The sequence below is a fragment of the Peromyscus leucopus genome, chromosome 18 (assembly GCF_004664715.2).
Source record: "Peromyscus leucopus breed LL Stock chromosome 18, UCI_PerLeu_2.1, whole genome shotgun sequence".
Classification (NCBI taxonomy): domain Eukaryota; kingdom Metazoa; phylum Chordata; class Mammalia; order Rodentia; family Cricetidae; genus Peromyscus; species Peromyscus leucopus.
Genome location: NC_051078.1, coordinates 3,164,556 through 3,186,092, shown reverse-complemented (window position 1 = coordinate 3,186,092; position 21,537 = coordinate 3,164,556). Strand labels below are relative to the sequence as shown.

At 58.9% G+C, this 21,537-nt stretch overlaps 2 protein-coding genes across 4 annotated transcripts; one reads left to right on the top strand and one right to left on the bottom strand.

Moving 5' to 3' along the window:
* The first annotated feature begins 1,239 nt into the window (after nt 1-1,239).
* Nucleotides 1,240-9,526, top strand: Arhgap9 (Rho GTPase activating protein 9). Of its 2 annotated transcripts, XM_028886197.2 has the most exons (16): nt 1,240-1,758; nt 2,048-2,259; nt 4,442-4,522; nt 4,673-4,774; nt 4,989-5,047; nt 5,198-5,291; nt 5,510-5,605; nt 5,727-5,825; nt 6,041-6,182; nt 6,292-6,402; nt 6,968-7,066; nt 7,226-7,303; nt 7,433-7,486; nt 7,759-7,893; nt 8,472-8,577; nt 9,079-9,526. In XM_028886197.2, the coding sequence occupies exons 1-16, from the start codon at nt 1,455-1,457 to the stop codon at nt 9,248-9,250; spliced, it is 1,944 nt and encodes a 647-aa protein (XP_028742030.1). In that variant the 5' UTR covers nt 1,240-1,454; the 3' UTR covers nt 9,251-9,526. The 2 variants fall into 2 exon arrangements, with proteins under 2 accessions (XP_028742030.1, XP_028742031.1); XM_028886198.2 differs by lacking the exons at nt 1,240-1,758; nt 2,048-2,259 and adding an exon at nt 2,934-3,152.
* Gli1 (GLI family zinc finger 1) lies at nt 9,462-21,537 on the bottom strand. Of its 2 annotated transcripts, XM_028886305.2 has the most exons (13): nt 21,463-21,536; nt 21,092-21,221; nt 18,188-18,314; nt 17,889-17,981; nt 17,253-17,448; nt 16,799-16,943; nt 16,364-16,453; nt 16,141-16,272; nt 15,666-15,815; nt 13,819-13,983; nt 12,933-13,163; nt 12,041-12,296; nt 9,462-11,407 (listed from the first exon to the last, which is right to left on the bottom strand). In XM_028886305.2, the coding sequence occupies exons 3-13, from the start codon at nt 18,285-18,287 to the stop codon at nt 9,633-9,635; spliced, it is 3,333 nt and encodes a 1,110-aa protein (XP_028742138.1). In that variant the 5' UTR covers nt 18,288-18,314; nt 21,092-21,221; nt 21,463-21,536; the 3' UTR covers nt 9,462-9,632. The 2 variants fall into 2 exon arrangements, with proteins under 2 accessions (XP_028742138.1, XP_037052598.1); XM_037196703.1 differs by lacking the exon at nt 21,092-21,221 and having other exon boundaries at nt 21,463-21,537.

The window sequence follows — 21,537 nt, the reverse complement described above, 5'->3', positions numbered from 1 at the left end:
TCTTTTTTTTTTCTGAGATAGGGTCTCACTGTGTAGCTCTGGCGGTTCTGCAACCCCCATGTAGACCAGGCTGGCCTCGAACTCATAGAGATCCACTTGCCTCTGCCTGCTGGGATTTATGCCACCACACCCAGCGTGTCCTGACATCCTGGACCACATTGCATCGTCTCCTGTTCAGTGGTAAAGCTGTGTGCTGAGGTCTGTCCCTGCTCAAGCTACTCACGGAGCTCACTCCTTCCTGTCATCTGTAGCTCCAGACAGCTCCTTCCACGCGGGAGGAGGTGCCAATCCGGTCTAGTTAAGAGTGTAAATAAAGGGGCTGGGAGGATGGCTCCGCAGCTAAGAGTACTGGCTGTCCTTCCAGAGGACCGGGGTTCAGTTCCCAACACCCAAATGATGGCTCGCAACTGCCTGGACCCCCAGATCCGGGGGATCCGACACCCTCCTCTGGACTCCTCAAGCACCAGACGTTTGGGTGGTGCACAGATGGACAGGCACACAAAACACACATACACGTGACACAAAAATGCAAATGAGCCGGGCGGTGGTGGCGCACGCCTTTAGTCCCAGCACTCGGGAGGCAGAGCCAGGCGGGTCTCTGTGAGTTCAAGGCCAGCCTGGGCTACCAAGTGAGTTCCAGGAAAGGCGCAAAGCTACACAGAGAAACCCTGTCTCGAAAAACCAAAAAAAAAAAAAAAAAAAAAAAAAAAAAAAAAAAAAAAAATCAAATGAACAGAGCTCCACATAAACCTGGGGACCCTCCAGAAGGCTGATGCAGAGGACGGTGTGTCCTAGATAAGCTTGAAGGTGATGCGCACCCTCTCTCTCAGCCCCTCTCCCTCCCTCTGACTGGTTCTTACAGTTTGTTTGCCTGTCTGCACAGGAAACACAAAGGTTTAAGTCTGAGGCAGTTGGTCACGGAAACACTGAGGCCTGTGTAAACTTAATAAAGGGTCCTAAGTCAGACCCTTTGAATAGTTGTCTCTTGTTCTTTTGCCTCTGTTCCTCTCGGCCTGATTCTTCTTCCTCGTGGTCTTCCCGTGCCCAGCTCAGGACTCCCCAAAGCACCCGGGACCAACCCTTTCTGCCCCTGGAACTTCAGGTGACCTCCGCAAGGTATTTAAAGGAAAAAATTACCAAGCTCGGTCATCTTTTCTGATTTCCTGCCTCGCCAGCCATGTAGGCCTGCTGACCACATCCTCTCTCACCTTATTTATACACTTCCTCACCAGACACGTCACGCAGGCGTTCTCAGCCCCCCCAAACCTGTGCAGATCTCTCCCGTTCGGGGCTTCTGTCTAGCCCTGCCTTTTCACTCCAAGGGTCCTGTCCTCGCTCACCCCAACACACACACACACTCTTGGAGCCATGTCCCTCGGCATGGAGGCACCCGCTCCTAGTTCCTTCTGGAACGTCATCACCCGTTTCTCCCACAGGTGACAGGGGTGGCCACGATGCTCTCGGGCCGGTGGTGGCCGAGTATTTGGGGTAACCTAGGACTGAGCCTGCAGAGCCCTTCCCAGGGACCCCAGCTCTGTGTCCTCTACCCCTTCACGTACACCGGGGCGGATGGCCGCCAGGTGTCTCTGGCTGAAGGTGACCGGTTCCGACTGCTCCGAAAGACCAACTCAGACTGGTGGTTGGCCAGGCGCCTGGGAGCGCCCCCCAGCTCCCGGCCCGTCTTTGTTCCAGCTGCCTACATGACGGAGGAATCACTCTCCTGCCGGAGACCAGCCGAGGCTACCCACAATGCATCCCGTGAGTAAAACTGCAAGCTTTTTTTTTCCCTTTTCACCTTCCCGTCTCCCCGGCTGGAGAGCGTTACCGAGTGGGGCTGCCTCTCTCTTCTGCCATCCCCTTGTCTTGCTTTGCTAAGCCCCGTTGTTCTCACACGCACCACGGTGGTGCCCCCCTCGACCCCCTCCAGCTCCAAGCTGTCTAGGTCTCAAGCCATTTCCGGCAGGCAGCCTTCCTCTGCATTCCTGGACGACTCCGCCAAGGCCCTGATCTGTCATCACCTGCCACTCTTCCCTGTCTCTCTTTCCAGGGACAAAGCTGTTTCATGGCTCCCTGGAGGGACTCTACCTGTGTCAGGAACCCCGGGTCACGTCCGAGCAGCCTCTCCCCTGTCCCCACAAAATGTGCAGAAGCGTCAGCATGGCCAGTTTGAAGCCCTGCTTCCTGAAAGCCCTCAAGGAAGGGCCCAGAGAAAGATCTCTCTCCCAGGAAGGCTCGGTGACAGAGGCCAGGGCCCATATGGTGAGTTCCAGATCTTCATCAGAGTGTGGTCTGTCAGCTACACAGCAGAGGAACCCTGTTCCGGGCACAGTGGTAAAAGAGGACAGACAGGCGGCTCCCCTCCCTGGAAGGACTGAGGCTGGGAGAGGGTGACAGAAAATGCGGCAGGCAAATCCGGTGAGGAGGCCGAGGCGCACTGCGGAGAGCCTGAGCTGACAGGAAGGAATGGCCACAAGCAAAGCAGCCAGTCAGTCACACAGGCCCTGAGGGGATGGGAGTCCAGCGGAGCAGGAGGAAGGAACGGCCCACAGACTGCTTTTTCTCTGGTTCTGACTCCTAGCCCAGGGCAAGGCTTGTCCTCTGCCCTGTCTCGAGTCAGGACACCAGCAAGTCGTTCCCTCTCAAGCTGTAACTCCCTGGCTCCCCCCTCCCCCTCCGTCAGCTGCATTTTGAGCCAGGGTCTCACTCTGTAGCCGGCCCAGCTCAGCTGGACTCCTTAGGTAGGCCAGATGACCACCACCTCCTATAATCCTCCTGCCTCAGCCTCCCAAGTGCTGGGATTACAAGCAAGCCTGCCTCCCTCTCCGCTCTCTGTCTCCTGTGGTTAAGAAAAAAAAACGGTCCTTCCTCTCCTACGCCCCTGGCCCTAGCCTGGCCTCTCACTTCTTGGTGTTGTCCTTTCCTGGGAATGATGTGAGGAAGGGGCACTCTCTTCCCCACCCCCCTCACCCCCCCAAAAGCCTGTTCCCCTTTCCTGCAGCCCTGGGGCGGGGTTGCGTGGGGGAGGAGGGAAGTTGGCAACAGGAAGTGAGGAGAAGAGCAAGAAGGGCTGTGAGGAGAATTTTTTAAAAAAGCAGCCAGCCGGGGACTGGGGTTTCTACCCCGTACCAGGGCCACCCTGGCCCGGAGCTGAGGTGAGTAAATGGGGGATTTGGGAGGGACTGGGGGGCGGCATGCAGGACAACCACCTCCTTCTTCCCCATTTCCCTGGCAGGCAGGATCCCAGCCCCTCCTGCCAAGGCTCTCTGTGTATCGTAATCTGGTTGGCCTTCTCCATGTCCAGGGTCCCTGTCCAGAAGACCTTGTATCCCCCCCCCCCAGGCTGGATGCCTGGGAGCATCTTCATCTTCGGACAGGACAGAATTCTAAAGAGAAAGGCTGTGTCTCTTTCTTCAGCTGTCAGACCATCGAGACATGGACCCCAAGGAATTAGAATTGCCCCAGGAGTCTTCTGCCGGGGGAAGTAAAAAGCTGCGGTCCTGATATCAGCCAGAGAAGGAGCTTGTTTCCCAGGAGGGCAGTTCACAGTGTTCTCCTAACTTGTCAGGCAGGTCCTCCTGCCGTGGAGAAGGGAGCTGAGACAAAGACGGGCGGGCGGGCGGGCGAGGACCACCTTGCTCAGTCACGATTACCCCCTCCTCACCCCAGACAGGGTCTCTAGCTGCCCTGGAACTCTGTAGACCAGGCTGGCCTCGAACTCACAGGGATCCGCCTGCCTTTGACTCTCGAGTGCTGAGATTAAAGGGATGTGCCCCCATGCCTGACTTTATGACTATCTCTTGCCCTCTACTCAAATCTAAACCTCATGTTAGACCCCAAAAGCAGCATTGGGGATCATTGGATCTATTTATATGGCTGAGCCACTCCTCAGTGTGGCCACAATGAATAAATAAATGTATGTGTATGGGTGTTTTGCCAGCCAGCATGTATGCGTGTGTACAACATGCATGCAGTGTCCACAGAGACCAGACGAGGGTGTCGGATCTCCAAGAACTGGAGTTTTTAGCCCTAATGAGGATGCTGAAAATCCAGCCGCACCCCCCTCTCCCGGCCCCTCCAGAAGGCACCCAGTGCTGTTAACCAAAGGACCACCTATTCAGCCCCGGAAAAAACAGTTCTCTGCCCTAGAGCATTGCCTCTTCGATTGGTTATTGGGGACAAGCAGCAAAGCTTAGATTGCTAGGCGGCCCCGACCCAGGCTTCAGCCATAACTAACAACCCCTGTAACGACTGATTCCCCCCTCTGGATGCTGCACCTGTGCTACAGTTACATTCAAGACACCGTCCTCCTGCCCGTCCCACGGTCCCTTCAGACCCCCTTCCCCCATTTCTCTCTGGGGCTGTCGGAAGAGGGAGAACACCGTGAGCAGTGCGGAACTGTTGGGGTCCATCTGGATGTTGCTTTGTCTCCCCCTACACCCAGAAACCTGGCTCCATGGAACAGACAGAGAGTCTGATTAGGGACGTTGGTGCCCTACAACCTCAGGAATGGCTTGATCCACAGGTGAGAACACTCCGTTACCTTTTTACGACTTTCCCCTTACCCACTGTAGGTAGCATCGCCCTCGCCCACAGCCACACCCCTCTTCCTCTTGCGACCTAGGACCTCCAGATTGAAGGTCCCTCTCTACCTGTCTCAATTCCCCATCCTCAGGGTTTACCAAGCCTCAGCCGAAGCGGCCCCTGGGGAGACCTCTCAGACCAGCCGACAGGCTTGCAGTCCTGCCCCGGTCTGCCACACCTGGATGACCCCCATGTGAGTCTTTCCTGTCTCGGAGTGCCAAGATCCTCTCTGCGCGGCCACCCGGACTCCTGCTCCTGGAAAGCGTCTTCTTCTTTCTGGGCGCTTGCTCTTCTCCAGTCTCCCCGACCCCCAAACCTGAACGGACCTCACCCCTTAGAGAGAACCCTTGGCGGCTGTGGGTGGCGCAGGGCGGCTGACAGACAATAATACTCCATACTTTTCCCAGGAGGAAAAGTCAGGCCTGATCAACATGACCAAGATTGCTCAAGGAGGGCGTAAACTCAGGTGAGGACGCAGAACATGCCAGGGGTCTGGGCTGTTGCGTTTCACAGGGTAGGAAGCGACGGGGAGGGCGGCGCTGTGGGAGCCCAGGCACCCCAGGTGAGATTCTAAAATGACCTTTTAGCTACCTCGCTCCTCCCCTCCCCCCGACAGGAAGAACTGGGGCCCCGCTTGGGTGGTGCTAACCGGCAACAGCCTTGTGTTCTACCGAGAGCGGCCGCCGCAGTCCGCGCCCTCCCAAGGCTGGGTGAGCATCGACGGGGGAGGGGGGAGCAGCAAGGGTTTGGGGGTTACTGGTTGGTGCGTCAAGGCCGACCGGGACCGGGGGGGGGGGCGCAGCGAGGAAGGAAACGGATTGTAAGGTAAAGGAAAGGGGAAGCAGCTCACCCCCCCCCCTTCCTCCCTCCCGAGAGGGAAGCGGTGGGGACACCAGCTCTTGGCCTCAGTTTCTCCCGTCCTGGCCAGGCGCCTGCTGGAAGCCGGCCGGAGAGTAGCGTGGACCTGCGCGGGGCGGCCCTGGCTAACGGGCGCCACCTGTCCAGCCGCCGCAACGTCCTGCACGTGAGCGCCCTGCCGCGCGTCCCCAAAAAGGGACTCGGGGGACGGCGCGGGGGGGGGGACCCGAGGGCGCTCGTCCCCGCTGACGCCAGCCTCGCCCCGCCCGACCCCCCACCCACCCCAGATCCGGACGGTCCCGGGCCATGAGTTCCTGCTGCAGTCGGACGAGGAGCCGGAGCTGCGAGCCTGGCACCGCGCGCTGCGAGCCGTCATCGAGCGGCTGGTGAGAAGGGTGCAGACCCCCCCCCCGTCCCCGAAGGCACCCCCGGGGAAAGGGGGACCCGCGTGGGCCGAGGGAGCGGGAAGGGGCTGTTGGGGGGGGGGTTGGGACGGACCAGGCGGCCTCGGGGTGCGTGGAGCCCAGACCTTGGCCCAGGCTGGACTGTGGAGGTTGCCGATGCTCTCCCTCCTCCCCATCGCGCGCCCGCCGGGGCCTAGGATCGAGAGAACCCCCTGGAGCTGCGTCTGTCGGGCTCGGGACCCGCCGAGCTGGCGGAGCTGAGCGCCGGTGAGGATGACGAGCTGGAGTCAGAGCCGGTGTCCAAGCCGCTGATCCGGCTCAGCAGCCGAAGGATTTCCAGTACGCAGTGGGACGGAGCCGGCCGGGCTGGGGTGCAGGGAAGGAAGGGAAGGAAGGGAAGGAAGGGGTCCTTCCGCTCGCGCTCACTCCCCCTCCCCGGTCTGCGCAGGTCGGTGTGCCGAGGGCACCGAGCAGAAGAACCGCGTGCGGAACAAGTTGAAGCGGCTGATCGCCAAGAGACCGACCTTGCAGAGCCTCCAGGAGCGGGGCCTGTTCCGGGGTAGGCTGGGCTGGACCTAGTGTCTTTGTTTTGTGTAGGTTTTGGTTTTCGGATTTTATTATGGTTGAAACATACTCTCAGTATTCATCCCAGCGCTGCCCTCAACCTTGGGCAAGCCTCCTGCCTCAGCCTCCTAAGTGTCGCTGGGATTACAGGGAAGAGGCATCACGCTGGGTGGTGGCGACGCCTTTAATCCCAGCACTGGGGTGGATCTCGGAGTTCGAGGCCAGCCTAGTCTACCAAGCGAGTTCTAGGACAGCCAGGGCTACACAGAGAGACCCTCTCTGGAAAAAAAACAAAAAACAAAAAAAGCACCATGCGAGGACTGATAGGTGTGTTTTCAGAATCTTCCATATTCCTAATCTTAGCATTAACCGAAACTCAAGTGAGGTTCAAAGCGGAGCATCCAGAACCAGTTAGAACCTGCGGACATCTGTTTTCCCCTACTCCCCATTATTGGAGGAGCAGAGAGCCGTCCGTACCCCCGCGGGGCAGCAGGCCCAGTCTTACGTGGGTACCGCCGGAGACCTTTACTGATGATCATCTCCCTTCCCTTGCTCTGCAGACCAAGTGTTTGGTTGCCAGTTGGAGTCGCTGTGCCAAAGGGAAGGGGACACCGTGCCCAGCTTTGTCCGGCTTTGTGTTGAGGCTGTGGATAAAAAAGGTGGTTTTTCTCCAAAGACTCCAAAAAAATATCCCCCCCTTTGAAGGCCTGGGTCCCCTCGCCCCGTCTCTGCCTTCCCACGGGCCCCTTTCTCCCCCAGACCCCCCCCCCACACACACACTGTTAGAGTCCTCACCTTCCCTGTGCCTCGCCCCCTAGGTCTGGATGTGGACGGCATCTACCGGGTGAGTGGGAACCTGGCGGTGGTCCAGAAACTTCGCTTCCTGGTAGACAGAGGTGAGAGGACCTGGGAGGAAGCAGTGGGCCCAAGAACGCGGCAGGCAACCTCGGAGCCCAGAGTGGTTCTGAGCGAGGGGGCTGGAGCAGCGTGTCTCAGCTGCGGGTCTCTCCTCATGCGTGTTACAGAACGGGCAGTGACCTCTGATGGGAGATACATGTTCCCAGAGCAGCCAGGACAAGGTACTTACCTGGAAATGGACTGACATGCCCTCTCTGTGCCCCACGGACCCGCCCATGCCCCGCCCACGCTCCAAGCCCCGCCCCACGCCCCACGCCCCGCCCACGCTCCAAGCCCCACCCCACGCCCCAAGCCCCGCCTCCTTTGTTGCCAAGCCCTACTGTGGACCATGACCACGTTCTTAACCAGATGTCCCCCCAGTTCCTGACCTTTGAGTCTGGATCTCTCTGTCTCTTCTGAGCCTTCAACCCAAGGACCCTCTTTTTCCTTCCAGAAGGCAAATTAGATCTAGACAGCGCCGAATGGGATGACATCCACGTGGTCACCGGGGCCCTGAAGCTCTTCTTCCGGGAGCTGCCGCAGCCTCTGGTGCCCCCGCCGCTGCTGCCACACTTCCGTGGCACCCTGGGTAAGGGTCAGGAGCTCTGTCCAGTACTCCTGGCACAGAGGGTCCCATTTACAAGGGTGGGGGAGAATTTACATGCCAGTTCTAGGCGTGTGTGCGTGTGTGCGTGTGCGTGTGCGTGTGCGTGTGTGTGTGTGTGTGAATGTTTATAGAGGGCTGAGATGCAAAGAATTCTGAAAGTCGCGGTTGAGCTGTGTCAGAGTGGAGGGGTGCCGGGTGGTGGTGCACGCCTTTAATCCCAGCACTCAGGAGGCAGAGGCAGGCGGATCTCTGTGAGTTCGAGGCCAGCCTGGGCTACATAGTGAGATCCAGGACAGACTCCAAAGCTACACAGAGAAACCCTGCCTCGAAAAAACAACAACAACAACAACAACAACAAAAGAGTAGAGGGCCCTGTCTCAGCAGTAAATCGTGTGCTTATCGTATGCAAGGCCCTGAGTGAACCTCTTGTACCAAAGGGGGAGGGGAGAGAGCTGGACAAATGGTACCATTCCTGGACGTGGGAAAGAGGGAGTTTGCCCGCCCGGCGGTATCTCTCCCCCTGACCTCCCTCTCCTGTCCTCCCTGTCGCCGCTCTCTAGAACTGTCTGAGCCAGAGCAGTGTCTCGCTGAAATAAAGAAGTTATTGGAGTTGTTTCCGAAGCCCAACCACGACACACTGCAGTACGTCCTGGAGCATCTGTGCAGGTCAGGAAGACTCCACAGCCTCCTCGTGCTGGGGAGGCTGGAGTGGGTGGGCGGTCTGTGGGGGCTCTGATCAGGCAGCCCCATGGAGACGGGGCACACCGACATGGGTCCAAGCCTGTGGCTAGCCGAGCATCCCATGGGGGGACCAGGAATGCTGTGAGAGAAGTAAGGGAATCCTCTCTCCCTTCCCTGGCCTTCGTCTCCCACGGGGCAGGGTGGCTTGTTTAGCGGAGCCTCCCACTTTGTGAGAGGACTCTGGGAGTTGTCCCTGGGGCGGAGAACCACGCAGTTCTAACCGACCTGTGCCTCCAGACTGTATCCTGAAGGCTTCTCCGCTGGCCCGTCCCTGATCCTCTTTGGGTCTGTACTGGGTTCCTTTGGCAGCATGTGGAGGGATCCCAGAGTGATCTCTGCCCTCCCTGCTCAGACCTGATGGAGCCAGGCTGGCTTGTCGTGGGTCGCTGTTGCCTCATCTCCCCCTTTCCTTGGCTTTGTCCTCAGGGTGATTGCACACGCAGACAAGAACCGAATGACCGCCCACAACCTGGGGATTGTGTTTGGACCGACGCTGTTCCGACCCGAGCAGGAGACCTCTGACATGACAGCCCACGTATTCTACCCCGGGCAGCTCATCCAGCTGATGCTCGACAACTTTGCTAGCCTCTTCACCTGACTAGGGCGAGAAAAAGGAGGACGTCTCCTGCCATTTGTCAAGTTTTCTGAGAGGGACGGCAGGTCTTCTTTTGCAGACATCCCGTAAACTCTCTCCCGGAGGACCCTCTTCCCCGTCCTGAGTCTCACTTGAGCTGTTAGATGTGGGAGTTTTCTGAAGAGGAAGGTGTATGAGCCCACTTCCACTCTCCCCAAGTTGACGGGTCAGGCACTTATTCTCAGCATCCTTTATTTTCAGGAAACTGTCATTATTAAAGGTTTTTGTTTTTGTTTTTTCTTTCTGGAACATACATAGACTAAATACAGTCCCCAGCCCAAACCTTCCATCCCTGGGCATCTCATGTAGCCGCCTAGGAAACATGTGGTTGGGATTCCTTATCCTTTTAGGCACTAGAGTTGAGGAATTGGGTCTCTCCAGGCAGAGACCCGAGTAAGACGCTCATGTTACCCACCACCATGTTGGGAGGTCCAGAGGGAGGTGGGGTATTTTTAGAGCTGTCCCCTTGCTCATGGGAAGGAGGAGGACTCAGCCCCTGGGCCTCATCCAGAATAGCCACAAAGTCCAGCTGCGTGCTGTCCAGGTCAAGAGAGTCCAGAGGGTTGGACACCTGCCCTTCAGGGGGCGGGTACAAGGCGGGGCCGGCGCCCAACCTGCCCACCTCAGGATGTCCACAGCTGGGGTTGGTGCCCCCCGCCTTGAGGGGTCCGTAGCAGGAGGGCAGTGGGGGCAGGAGCCGGGGCGGTGCTGCCGCTGGCCTAGGCCGGTTCGCCCCCAATGCAAAAGTCTCTTGGCATGGCGAAGGGGTGGGAAAGGAGCCTGACTTGTGACTGGCCAAAGCGGGTGCAAAGCCAGATCCATACGGAGCTGCTGGCCCTTTGGCGGGGCTCTGATGAGCTTGGGAACCCCCCAGAAACTTGGAGCTCTGATAGGGAGGTTCCTGGTCGGGGAACGCTCCCCGGCCCTTACCCTCCCACAGCAACCCCTGCTGGGACTGGACGTAATTACAGACCAGCTGAGCTTTGAGCTGCCCCGTGGAAGGAGAGGAGGGGTCAAAACTGAGGCCAGGCCTGTGTTCCGGCGGCGGAAGATAATCATGGGGAGGCCGGGGATAGGGACCCGACGGGGGGTACTGGGGAGGAGAGGGCTGGCGAAAATGTGAAAATGGAGGTTGTGGGCCGGGCGACCCCTCGCCGGGGTGGGCATTGAGGCAGGGTGCCAGTCCGGTGGAGTTGGACCCCACGGGGCACCCTTGTTCCGGTTTGACCTGCACTTGCCCATAATGTTCAAGTCGGGGACACTGGCTATAGGCTCCGCTTGGAGCCTTGGTGCCGGGGTACATCCCAGAATGGGAAGGAAACTCACTCCACGTTTCCGGGGTGGGCTCAGGATAGGAGCCCTGCTGGGCACAGTGGCCAGGGCCATAGTTGGTCAGCGAACCAGTCCCAGGAGGCAGGAGACCTGGACCCCTAGGTCCATAAGGCTCCGCGGCCATTCCCTCGGGTCCCCCGTATCCCAGACTGTCAGCCGGCGAGAAGTCCATGTATGGGTTCAGGCCACTGCCCATCACGGAAGTCGTCCCAACTTCCGGCTCCTCCTGCAGCCCTCTGGTATCCATAGCAACGTTTTCAGTGATGCTGGGGGGCTGCGGCGAATAGACCGAGGTGGGGAGGTGGGGATCGAAGCTCCGTCCCGCCGCCACACCCGGGGGCGTGTGGACACATCCCAGGCTCTTGAACCGCTGGACCCTGGCTGGAGCAGGGTGGTCGGCCGTCCGGGCTGGGTCACTGGCCCTCCGGGTGACCCCTGCGTTGGGGTTGTACCCCGGGTACTCGGCTCGGCTTCTCCAAGGAGGTACAGGCGGAGCCCCCATGCGCTCCGGGCCGTGTGCTGCGGCGGCGGCGGCGGCGGCGGGTGGGGTGCCGGTCCCCCGGGCTGACCCCGCGGCGGCGTACCTCGCGCCACCACGGAGCATGTAGTGCTGGGCAGGCGTGAGGCCCGGGAGGGAGGTCGCCCCGTTGTCTGGTGGGGATCCGGGAGGGAAGGGGGAGGCCAGGGAGGAGCGGCGGCTGACGGTGTAAGCGGAACTGATGCTGCTGGAGCTGGGGCTGCGGTGGTCCAGGGAGCCTGGGGGGCCCAGACGGCGCGACACGGGCGTGCCTGCGGGGGACAGAGAAAAGGCAGGTGGTGGGGGCCCCCCCGGGGGTCCCACCCTGCCCTGGCCCGGAACCCCAAAGTAAGGAGTCCCAGGCTTCCCCACGCTTATTCTTTTTCTGCTTCCCCAAGGGTTCCAGGCGGTTAGTTTCGTACACTGATGCACAGTTACAGGGATAGCGTATCATGGATGTATTGAACACTGTGGTTCTTCGAGACAGGGTTTCCCTGTGTAGTTTTGGAGCCTGTCCTGGATCTCGCTCTGTAGACCAGGCTGGCCTCGAACTCACAGAGATCCACCTGCCTCTGCCTCCCGAGTGCTGGGATTAAAGGCGTGCGCCACCGCCGCCACCATCACCACCACCACCCAGCACCTTTTTTTGTTTGTTTGTTTGTTTTTCATATTGAACTCTCTTGCTGCCCCGTCTCCACGGTGGTGGGACGGACAGGTGTACAACCGCCGTGCCTAGATGTATAATTTTTCTGATCGATGGAAGGAAAAACGTCTTCAAGGATGGGGACTATTTCTCAGATGATGAGAGGATGCCGCGGTGGCCACTCCAGGGTGACCCCCGCCACCTCGGCTTCAGGACGGCTCCGCAGCTGAGCTGAGCCGCACCTCCCACACCCAGGTCTCACCAGCGTGGGTCAAGCTGGGCAGTTTGAGACCCCGGGATCCTCCTGGCCGGAGCTGATGCAGCTGATCCAGCCTGAGGTTCTCCAGGCGGTGAAGAGTGGAAAGTCCAGCTCCCGCCACGCCAGGGCCTTCGTCCAGGCTGGACAGGTCCTCAGTGCTGCCCCCCGCGTTGCCCGTCATTTCCACCCCGCTGTCCGTATTGGCCGGGGAGTGGCCGCTGCTGCAGGAGGACTGTGCCCCAGGGCTCTGCTGTGGTTTCTGTGGAGGGGATGAGAGTCGGGGGTGGCGTCCTTGTCCTCCCCTAATCCCTCTCGGGGAGTGGCTGAAGCCTGGGTCCCACTGATTTGCAGGGGCTGAGGACAGGCAGACATGGGTAGAGAGGACTAAGCCGGCAAGAGGTTGGGGTGAACTAGAAGAAAACGGGAAGGGTCCCTGCTGGAGGGCAGGGTCCCAGGGCTCCATTCCTGCCTAGTCCTGTGACCCTGACAAGTTACCTTTACCTCTTTCTTCCCTCTCTTGAAGAACGCACGAAATACCCACGCCTAAGGCTTGGAACTTGTAAGTGCTATTTAAGAGAGAGTCCCTAGGGGGCCCAAGATTCGCTTCGTGGGGGAGCATTTGCCTACCATGTGTTCATTGTCCAAGAAGCACCCACCACCCACCCCTTCATCCCCCCCACCCCCACCCCACCCCCGCAAAGTGAATGCGTTGGACCAATTAAACAATTGATAATTATAACATCATTCTTAGATCTGGGGTCAGCCACGGAGCAACACTAAAACTAAAGACAGGCAGGCTGGCCACAGCAGACTGCACATAGGAGGGGATGCGTCTAGGAAAAGGCTAGAAAGAGGTCAGCAGGGGTGTGGGGGCAAGACTTCCTAGGTGGCTCACCATGGCACCCTCGGGCACAGTCAATCTGCTCTCTTCCCTGATGGGTCCCCCTTCCCTTTCTCTCTTGGGCTCCACCGTGGAGAGGGACTGTGCCCGCGGCAAGGGGCCATCCCCTCGATGCCGCTTGGTCACGTGGGCGTCAGGACCGTGCACTGTCTTGACGTGTTTGCGGAGTGAGCTGGGGTCTGTATAGCGCTTGGTGCAGCCGGGGAGCTTGCACACGTACGGCTTCTGTGGAGGAGAGGCGCCAAGCCGCGAGGCCCGGGGTTCAAGGCAGAAGAACACAGACAGAGTGGGAAACGCTACGAGATGGGTGAGCGAGGGAGGACACACAGCCTTCGAGGAAGTGACGGGAATGTGAGCCCTCAGGTGGAGTAAATCACGAGAGGCTCATAGAAAGACTTAAAAAACAGGCCGGGCGGTGGTGGCCCACGCCTTTAACCCCAGCACTCGGGAGGCAGAGCCGGGCGGATCTCTGTGAGTTCGAGGCCAGCCTGGTCTACAGAACGAGATCCAGGCCAGGCACCAAAAACTACACAGAGAAACCTTGTCTCGGAAAACAAAAACAAACAAACAAACAAACAAAAGATTTAAAAAATAGATGGTGCAGGCCTATGAAAAAAAGAGGTGACCCCCCCCCAGGCTGTGAGGCCACATACATTCAGAAGTCGAAGGGGTCAGGGGTCGACTTTACACTGACCTTTGGATGGCTAGAGCAAAGAGGGGCAAGGAAAAAATTCTTACTTTCAGACAAGTGTTTCCTGTATGAATTACATGGAAGGGAACTCCCCGCTGGAGTGAGTCCTGGGTTAAGGGGCTCTTCGCAGGGCACACGCTTAGGAGGCAGCGTCTCACGCGGGAAGAGTCGGGTAGCTGGGGCACTCACCTCGTTGGAGTGCGTCCGATTCTGGTGCTTGGCGCGGTCGCTGGCGTTGCTGAACGCCTTGCTGCAGCCCTCATGCTCACACATGTAAGGCTTCTCCCCCGTGTGCGACCGCAGGTGCGTCTTCAGGTTCTCGAGGCGCGAGTACGACTTCCTACAGCCTTCAAACTGGGGCGCGGGAGAGGGTCAAGCAACACTTCTCAGACCGGACACGGAGATGTAAGGGTTGGCACCAGAGAGTATAAATAAAAACGGGGGCGCATGGGGACCTAAGAGAATCCCAGGATTCGGCCGGGCACAAGGGCAGATCAGAGGGAGCTGGAAACCGCTCAGGGTAGGGGACGGCGGTGAAGAGGGAGCCTCTTGGGGGCAGGTCTCCCTGCACAGAGCTCGAGTGTCCTAGAGTGGCCTGAGTCAGCTGAGGGTCAGGCTTACGTGAGGGTCCCTCAGCAATGATGCAGGCCCTATCCACAAGCAATGTGGTAGCAAGACTACTAAGGAGCCCACAATGAGGGATTCAGAAATATGTTTTCATTTATTTTATTATTATTTTTGGGTTTTTTGAGATAGGGTTTCTCTGTGTAGCCCGAACTGTCCTGGAAGTCACTTTGTAGACCAGGCTGGCCTCAAACTCACAGAGATCTGCCTACCACTGCCTCCCGAGGGGCGGGGATTAAAGGCTTGTGCCACCACCGCCCGGCTATTATTTTGGCCTAATGAGACAGGGTCTCACTGTGGTAATCTTGGCTGGCCTTGAACTCACTATGTAGACTAGGCTAGCCTCAAACTGATAGAGATATGCTTGCCTCTGCCTCCCAAGGGCTGAGATTAAAGGTGTGCACCACCATGTCCAGGACTTTTCTTTTAAAATCAAAGGGGAAAAATGTACTTTTTGATCCAAAACTTAATTTTATTTTGCCATCTATTTTTTAATGTATTTTTTAAAATTTATTTACTTAGTATACAGTGTTCTGCTTGCATGTGTCCTTGCAGGCCAGAAGAGGGCACCAGATCTCATTACAGATGGCTATGAACCACCATGTGGTTGCTGGGAATTGAACTCAGGACCTCTGGAAAAGCAGCAAGTGCTCTTAACCTTTAAGCCACCTCTCCAGCCCCTGCCATCTATTTCTTTATGAGACAGAGTCTCATTGGGTCGCCCTGGCTGGCCTGGAACTCATCATGTAGACCAAACTGGCCTTGAACTCACAGAGATCTGCCTGCCTCTGCCAGTGCTAGGATTTAGTGCTAGGACTAAGGGTATGTGGCAAGGCTTGTTTTTGTTTTTGTTTTTTTGAGTCAGGGTTTCTCTGTGTAGTTTTGGTGCCTTTCCTAGAACTCACTCTGTAGCCCAGACTGGCCTCGAACTCACAGAGATCCACCTGCCTCTGCCTCCCAAGTGCTGGGATTAAAGATGTGCGTCACCACCGACTGGCATTTTTGGTTTTTTTAAGACCTAGCCTCAAACTCTTGATCCTCCTGCCTCAGCTTCCCAAGTGCTAGGGCTACAGGGGCATGCCACCATACCAAGAAGATATTTTAGGGCCGGCAAGAATGGCTCGGTGAATAGAGGTGTCTGTGGCCAAGCCTGACCATCTGAGTTTGCTTCCCCAGGAGTCTGGCAAGTTGCCCTCTGACCTCCACATCCACACCTCGGAATGCAAGCCCCCACCCGGTAAAATTCAACTGAAAACACTTTAATACACATCAATACGTTCCTCTTTCTATCAACGCAGTCCTCAGCGAGGTTTTTAAACATCCGCTTACGAAGGAAGGGACTTTGGAGGCATAGGTCGACCTCGGGCCCTACCTTGATTTGGCATGGATATGGGGAGGGACGGGCGCCTCACCGTGCACTTGTGCGGCTTCTCGCCCGTGTGTCTGCGCATGTGCACCACCAGCATGTACTGGGCCTTGAAGGGCCTCAGCTCCCGGGAGCAGCGCCCCCAGCGGCACACGAACTCCTTCCGTTCCCCGTGGATATGCTCGCTGTTGATGTGCTGAGGAGGAAGAAGACGAGGCTTTCCGGGGGTTCCCGATGCCACCCAAGCCGCCCAGGACATGTCCCTCTCAGCCCCCTACTCATCCTCCTCCTCCTCAGCTCTGCCTCTGGGGGGAAATAAGAGTCAGGAAGGCGGCACGTCCCACGTCTCGGGTCTTCTCGCCTTCTCTAGAGCAAAGCTACCCGGAGCTTTGGTCTGCAGGGCTGAGCATGCAATCTCTGACTCCAGTCCCCTTGAACCTCCTGCCCTGGGACAGACCATAATGCCCCACTACAGTCTCCTCCAGGCTCCCGCCAACCATCGGTTACCCCCTGGGGCTCACGTGCACCAGCTGCTCCTGGGAATCGAACTCCTGGCTGCAACCATCCCAGCGGCAGTCAGTCTCGTACACAGACTCGGGCTCAGGTTTCTCCTCCAGGTCCTCCCGCCCATCCAGCATCCCCAGCAGGGGGTCCTAGGGCAAAGGAGCCGATCTCAGGGTCACGGGCGGCACGTTTTGTTTTGCTCAGATGCCACAGAGGAAGTCCTGCCCGTTGTCCCCTTACCTGCGTGCCTGTTGAGTTGGGGCTAGACATGTCACCTTCCAAAGGCTCCTCTGGGCACTTGCCCACCAGCATGTCCAGCTCCGACTTCAGCTTCCCCAGGGGAAGAGGTGAGGGTAAAGGAGGATGGAGTAGTCAGAAGGGAAAGCCTGACAGGTCCTACTGCCCTACGGGCCCCCACCCAAAGAGCAGGCACCCCACGAATGTGGACGGACTTCCTCCACAGTCTGCACTAGTGAATGGGATGAGAAAAACGGGGTGCTCTCACCCAGGAGAGCCTGAGTCAACCCGGAAGGGGGAACCTACCATCCATACCTCTACCTTCCTAGTACCAAAGGCTTTTACGTCGGCCATTCTTCCTTCACCTGCTCCCAAGTCGACCACCCACCTATCCTGAGCTGAGAAAGCCAAGCAGGATGGCAATGTGGAGAGCCCCACCTGGCAGGTCGGACGTGGTCCCCGAGGCTGAGGGTGCAGCATCACTGCACCCCGAGAAGAGTCATGTGGAACACAGGGCTGGACTCCATAGGACGGCGAAGTCCCCTTTTGGTGACTCATCTGGGGTGGGAATCCTAGAGATGGGCTAGGTGAAGAGGAGTCGGTTATTTAAGACTGTGGGTCATCAGAGTCTTTGCTCTGTTCTGTGGGTGTCTGGAAGGCGTGGCTGAGTAAGCCCCGGGGAGTTTCTGGAAAGGGTTCCAATGCTTTGGGAGGGTTAGGGATTCAAGTCGGGCTGGAGGTTTGAAGGGTTGGCGACTTCTAACCCTTTGTAGGCTTGGAGTCCGGGGTCACAGCTCACGGGGGGTCTCAAGGTGAGCCCCGCCTCTCCCCATCCCAATGCCCCAGTTTCGGTACGTATTTTAGGGGTCTCCTAGTGTGAGGCTGCCCGCACCTCATGGTGCCAATGGAGAGGTGGCCGTAGGAGCCTCCTGGAGATGTGCAGCGCGAGTTAATGAAAGCCACGAGGGAGCTGGGTGAGGTGCGGATGACCGTCTGCAGGTCCAGGCTGGCGTCGGACAGGGGCGAGATGGAGAGCGCTCGCTTCTTCGTCAGCTTGACGGAACTCCGGGGAGGAGGAAAGATCGGCCCTAGGGCAGGAGACAGGAGGTCAGACACGGCAGAGGGGTCCGGAGAGACGACGGCTCAGAGGCTAAGAGCACCGACTGCTCCTCCAGAGGTCCTGAGTTCAATTCCCAGCACCCACGTGGTGGCTCACAACCATCTGTAATGAGATCTGGCGCCCTCTTCTGTGTACATAATAAATAGATAAATCTTTAAATAAAATACAATTTAAAAAGAAAGCTACAGTAAAAGTGCATGTCTCTGCACACTCTGTAGGTGGCGCCTGACTCAAAAGAGCAATTTTTTTTTTTTTTGCCTTGCTCTACCTAGGACCTCTTGGTCATTCTCTGATTCCTTTCCTCTCCGGACATCTCCTCCACTGAGTTTGGTCCTTGCCTTCCCACCTCCTCCTTCAGAACAAGTCCCCGAGGGGCAGAGAGGGGAGAGAGATTGCTTGGGTTCTCACCCTCGGCACAGCCGCTGGTCTCTCTGGCAGACCCATAACCCTGGGGCCCCGACATAAAGTTGGCTTGGTGGCAAAAGGGTAAGCCAGAACATCCTGGAAAAGAGAGACAGGTGGAGTGGGGCACTGGGATGGGGAGAGGCGGGGCTCACCTTGAGACCCCCGTGAGCTATGATCCCGGACTCCAGGCCTACAAGGCATGGGGTCTCGAAATCCTCCTGTAGATAGCAAACTAGCGTGGGGTGGGGGGGGGGAAAGGGATCTGCCAAGTCCTCAAGGCTCAGGGACTGGTAAACACTCACCTTCTGTCCCCATGCCGGGGACCCCTTGGCTGGGGAGGGGTCGGAGACAGCAGGGCTCACCATAGCTATTGACTTGTGGTGGAGTCATGGAGTTGAACATGGCGTCTCGGGGGAAGGATGAGGGAGACTGAGGAAAGATGCAGATCTGACAAGTTACGAGGGCGGTGAGAAGCAGAAGACAAACGTCAGTCTCAGCGGGCACAAAACCCCCTGGGCCCCCTGGGCCCCCAACCTCTCTCTCAGAGACTGGTCGTGGGGATCAAGTTGAAAATAATGTCATTCGGCTGTGAGGAAGAAACATCCCAAAGAGCAGGCAGAAGCGGTCTGTTAAGTCTTAGGGATCTTTTGGGGGGAACTGGGTGGGAGCCTCGAGGTCTGTGTATGCACATGGGAAAGCTATGGACTAGTTGATCTAACATAAATTCCAGGTGATTTTAATGCCATGGTCCCCCACCCCTTCTTCTTCTGGCCATGGCCGGCTCTGAGGGTGTGATGGGGAAATGCTGGGAAGGTCTGACTTCATGCCCAGGGCTGCTTGCTCGCCCAAGAACGCATATGCAATCTCTCCAGTGTCCAGTAGAGGGAGACCTCGCTTCAGTCCAGACTAGCTGGTGGGGCCAGAAGAGACCAAAAATGATCTGTCCTCTCAGACCCAGAACTGTGTGTGGGAGGGATAAGGCTTCAGAGCCGCGCGTCTCCCGTCTGCTGAGTAAAACGGATGGGAGCTAAAGTCATCCTGAGGTGGTTTGAACCCGCGCCTGTCTACCTAACCCTTTTGGCCTGGGGGTCGGGGGAACTGGAAAGGAACTTTGAGGATGGGCTTGATGAGCAGGAGAGCAAGGAGCTGGTGCGAGGTCCAGCTCTCCTCCTCCCAGCCAGTCCTCACTCCACTCCACGTTTTCCGGTCCTCCGGGAGCGGAGGGTGGGGTGGGGCGGGGTGGGGTGGAGAACCACCGGGAGCGGGGCCGGCCGGCCCGGCGCGGTGGGTGATCCCGGGATGCTGCTGGGATTTAGGGTGAGGGCGGGGCAAAAATGGGGAACGGAACCCGGACCCTGCGACCCAGCCCATGCGAGCGAGCGCTGTGGCCGGGGCCGTACCTATGCTAACTCCTCCTTTTCCAGCTGGGACCCGGATCCCGCAATCCCAGACCTCCCAACTCGACCTTGGCACTAACGTGGGGGTGGGAGGTGGGGGGCACAGCTGGCTGGCAGCTGGATGAGGGGGCATGTCTCCTGCCTCCTCCGCTATGACTCATTCAAGGGAAGCGGGGGGGGGGTGGTTGGGAGGGACTCGCGCACGACCCCCCAGACACTAGGGTCTCCCTCCAAGGTGTCACGCTGATCTTCGTGTCCCCATGGCCTGACCCGCCCCCCGGGGGGGGGACCCGATGGACACGGGGCGAGAGCCCTCCTCGCCCACGCGCCGCGCGCCACGGCCTCCAGCTCACGCCTCCCCTCTCCCTCTCTCTCATACTAGCAAGGACGTCGCTAGCGTTTGCAGATTCGGTGGAGGTTTTTCTGGGCGGGACGGGGCAGGAGAGCACTCCGGATCATTACCCCGCCGCCCAGTGAGCCCCGAATCCTGGCCAGGGTCTATTTCCCCCCCCCCCCCCGAGTCCCGTCCGTCCGTGCGCACCCCGGCTCCCCAACTCCCAGGAGCCGGCCCCACCCCCTTCTCCCGGTCCCGCCTTCCCCGCCCCCGTGCCTTCCCGGCCCACCCAAGTCGCCGCCGCAGGCTCCGGCTGCAGACGGCTCAGCTTCCCCCGCCCGCCTGGGGAGCCCAGAAAAGCGAGCGAGCGAGCGAGGGGGGGGGAGAGTGAAGGGTGGAACATTCTTCTCCTTCTCTCAGCGCATCCTGAAAGCAGGCAGTGGTGTCCCGGGGCGGGGCGGGGTGGGGGGGGAGAGCACTGTTGGAAAGTGGGGGGTCCCTGGAGTGGAGTGGGACAGAAAGAACCCAGACACGACAGGGAAAGAAGCGCCGGAGTAAATAAATAAGGTGTGCATTGGAGAGGACACCTTGGGCTCCTGACGGCCTCCGCCGGCTTCCTAAGGGTTAACCCCTAGAGACCCCCGGGAACCCCCTAGTGACGTCAAGGGCGAGTCGGAGACGTCCGTCCGGCGGGGATGCCCAGGGAGATAACGGGGTGGGTGGGGGGGTCCTGCTGGACCCCGCCCCCCTGGGGAAAAATCACGCGCGCTCAAGAACTTTTCTCCCGGCAAGCTGGCTGCCCATCTTTCGCCCTGCCCTGGAAGGAAAGACCGATGTCACCGAGTCCGCGGCTCCCCAGGCATCCCAAACCCTCGGCCTCCGTGGAGTCCCCTCTCCTTGATCCTGTCCCCAAAGCTAACTGTCCTGGGTTGATTGTTTCAGGGTCACGGGGCCTGAAAGAGGCTCCGGAGCGGGGAGCAAGGGCAGGCAGGGTGGTCCAAGCCAGAGGAGGGGCCTCGGTCCCCAGCTCCCGTTCGGGCGGGGGGCCAGCCGGGATGCACAGGCTGGCGGTGGCCCCGTGGTCCCGCTCTGCCCCAGCAGGGGTCTCCCGGCGCCTGGCTTCAGCTGCCCCGGTGGTCCTGGGGTCAGAGGGTCAGGACAAGGTCTCCCCAGCCCCTGCTCCCTGCCCACACAGTCCTCGGGACGGAGAGGCACCAGTTTCCGAGGGATTTTCCCTAAGGCCTACACCAGACACGTTCGGAGACCCACCCCAGCTTCCTCCCTGGTCCAAAAACACTTCTTCGCCCCCCAAAACCCAAGCCTCCGCCGGGACATCTGTCACAACACAGGTCAAGAGTCCAATCCCAGCCCGGCCCCTCGGGCACGGCCGTGCCCACCCCGCTGGGCGCTCCCTCCTATGCGGTGGGTCCCCTCTTGGACACACTGACGTCTTCCAACGGCGCGCAAGGACGCACCTGGGGTTCCCTCTACCGCGCAGACCTCCAGCTGGCCGTCCCAACAACAGCCTCTTCATGCCAACCTCAAGAAAGGGAGAGGTTTCGAAGAGGTGGGAGGGCGCAGACAAAGGGACCCGAGACAGACAGACTGCCAGGAGAAAAGGGAGATACGGAGAAAAGGGGGGCGCGCGTTAAATTAGCAGGACAAGGAAAACATCCAAACTTCCTCACAGCTCGCTCGCCCCCAGCCTCTCCCACCCCAGCCTGCCCCTGCGCCCCAGGTCTCCTCGTGGTATGATAGGGTGACCCCCCCCCTAGGCGTCGGAGCATCTCCGCAGCCCCCCTCCCCCATCGCTCCCAGGTGGTCTCCCCTCCGGCCCCCCTCTCACCTCCGTCGGGGCGCAGGGCTCGGGATGCGTGGTCCAGGGTTGGAAACTGGGCAGGGGGAGGGGGGTGTGCGGCGG

Bases quoted from the DNA above. Each gene is read 5' to 3' on its own strand.
- Gli1 (XM_037196703.1), bottom strand. From the start codon at position 18,287: ATGTTCAACTCCATGACTCCACCACAAGTCAATAGCTATGGTGAGCCC. The intron at 16,944-17,252 runs GTGCGGGCAGCC...CTCTTCACCTAG, and splicing joins CTCTCCATTGGCACCATGAG to CCCATCTCTAGGATTCCCAC. The intron at 13,984-15,665 runs GTGAGGCGCCCG...CCCGCGCCCCAG, and splicing joins AGAAGCCGCACAAGTGCACG to TTTGAAGGCTGTAGGAAGTC.
- Arhgap9 (XM_028886197.2), top strand. From the start codon at position 1,455: ATGCTCTCGGGCCGGTGGTGGCCGAGTATTTGGGGTAACCTAGGACTG. The intron at 6,403-6,967 runs GTAGGCTGGGCT...CTTGCTCTGCAG, and splicing joins GGAGCGGGGCCTGTTCCGGG to ACCAAGTGTTTGGTTGCCAG. The intron at 7,304-7,432 runs GTGAGAGGACCT...TGCGTGTTACAG, and splicing joins TCGCTTCCTGGTAGACAGAG to AACGGGCAGTGACCTCTGAT.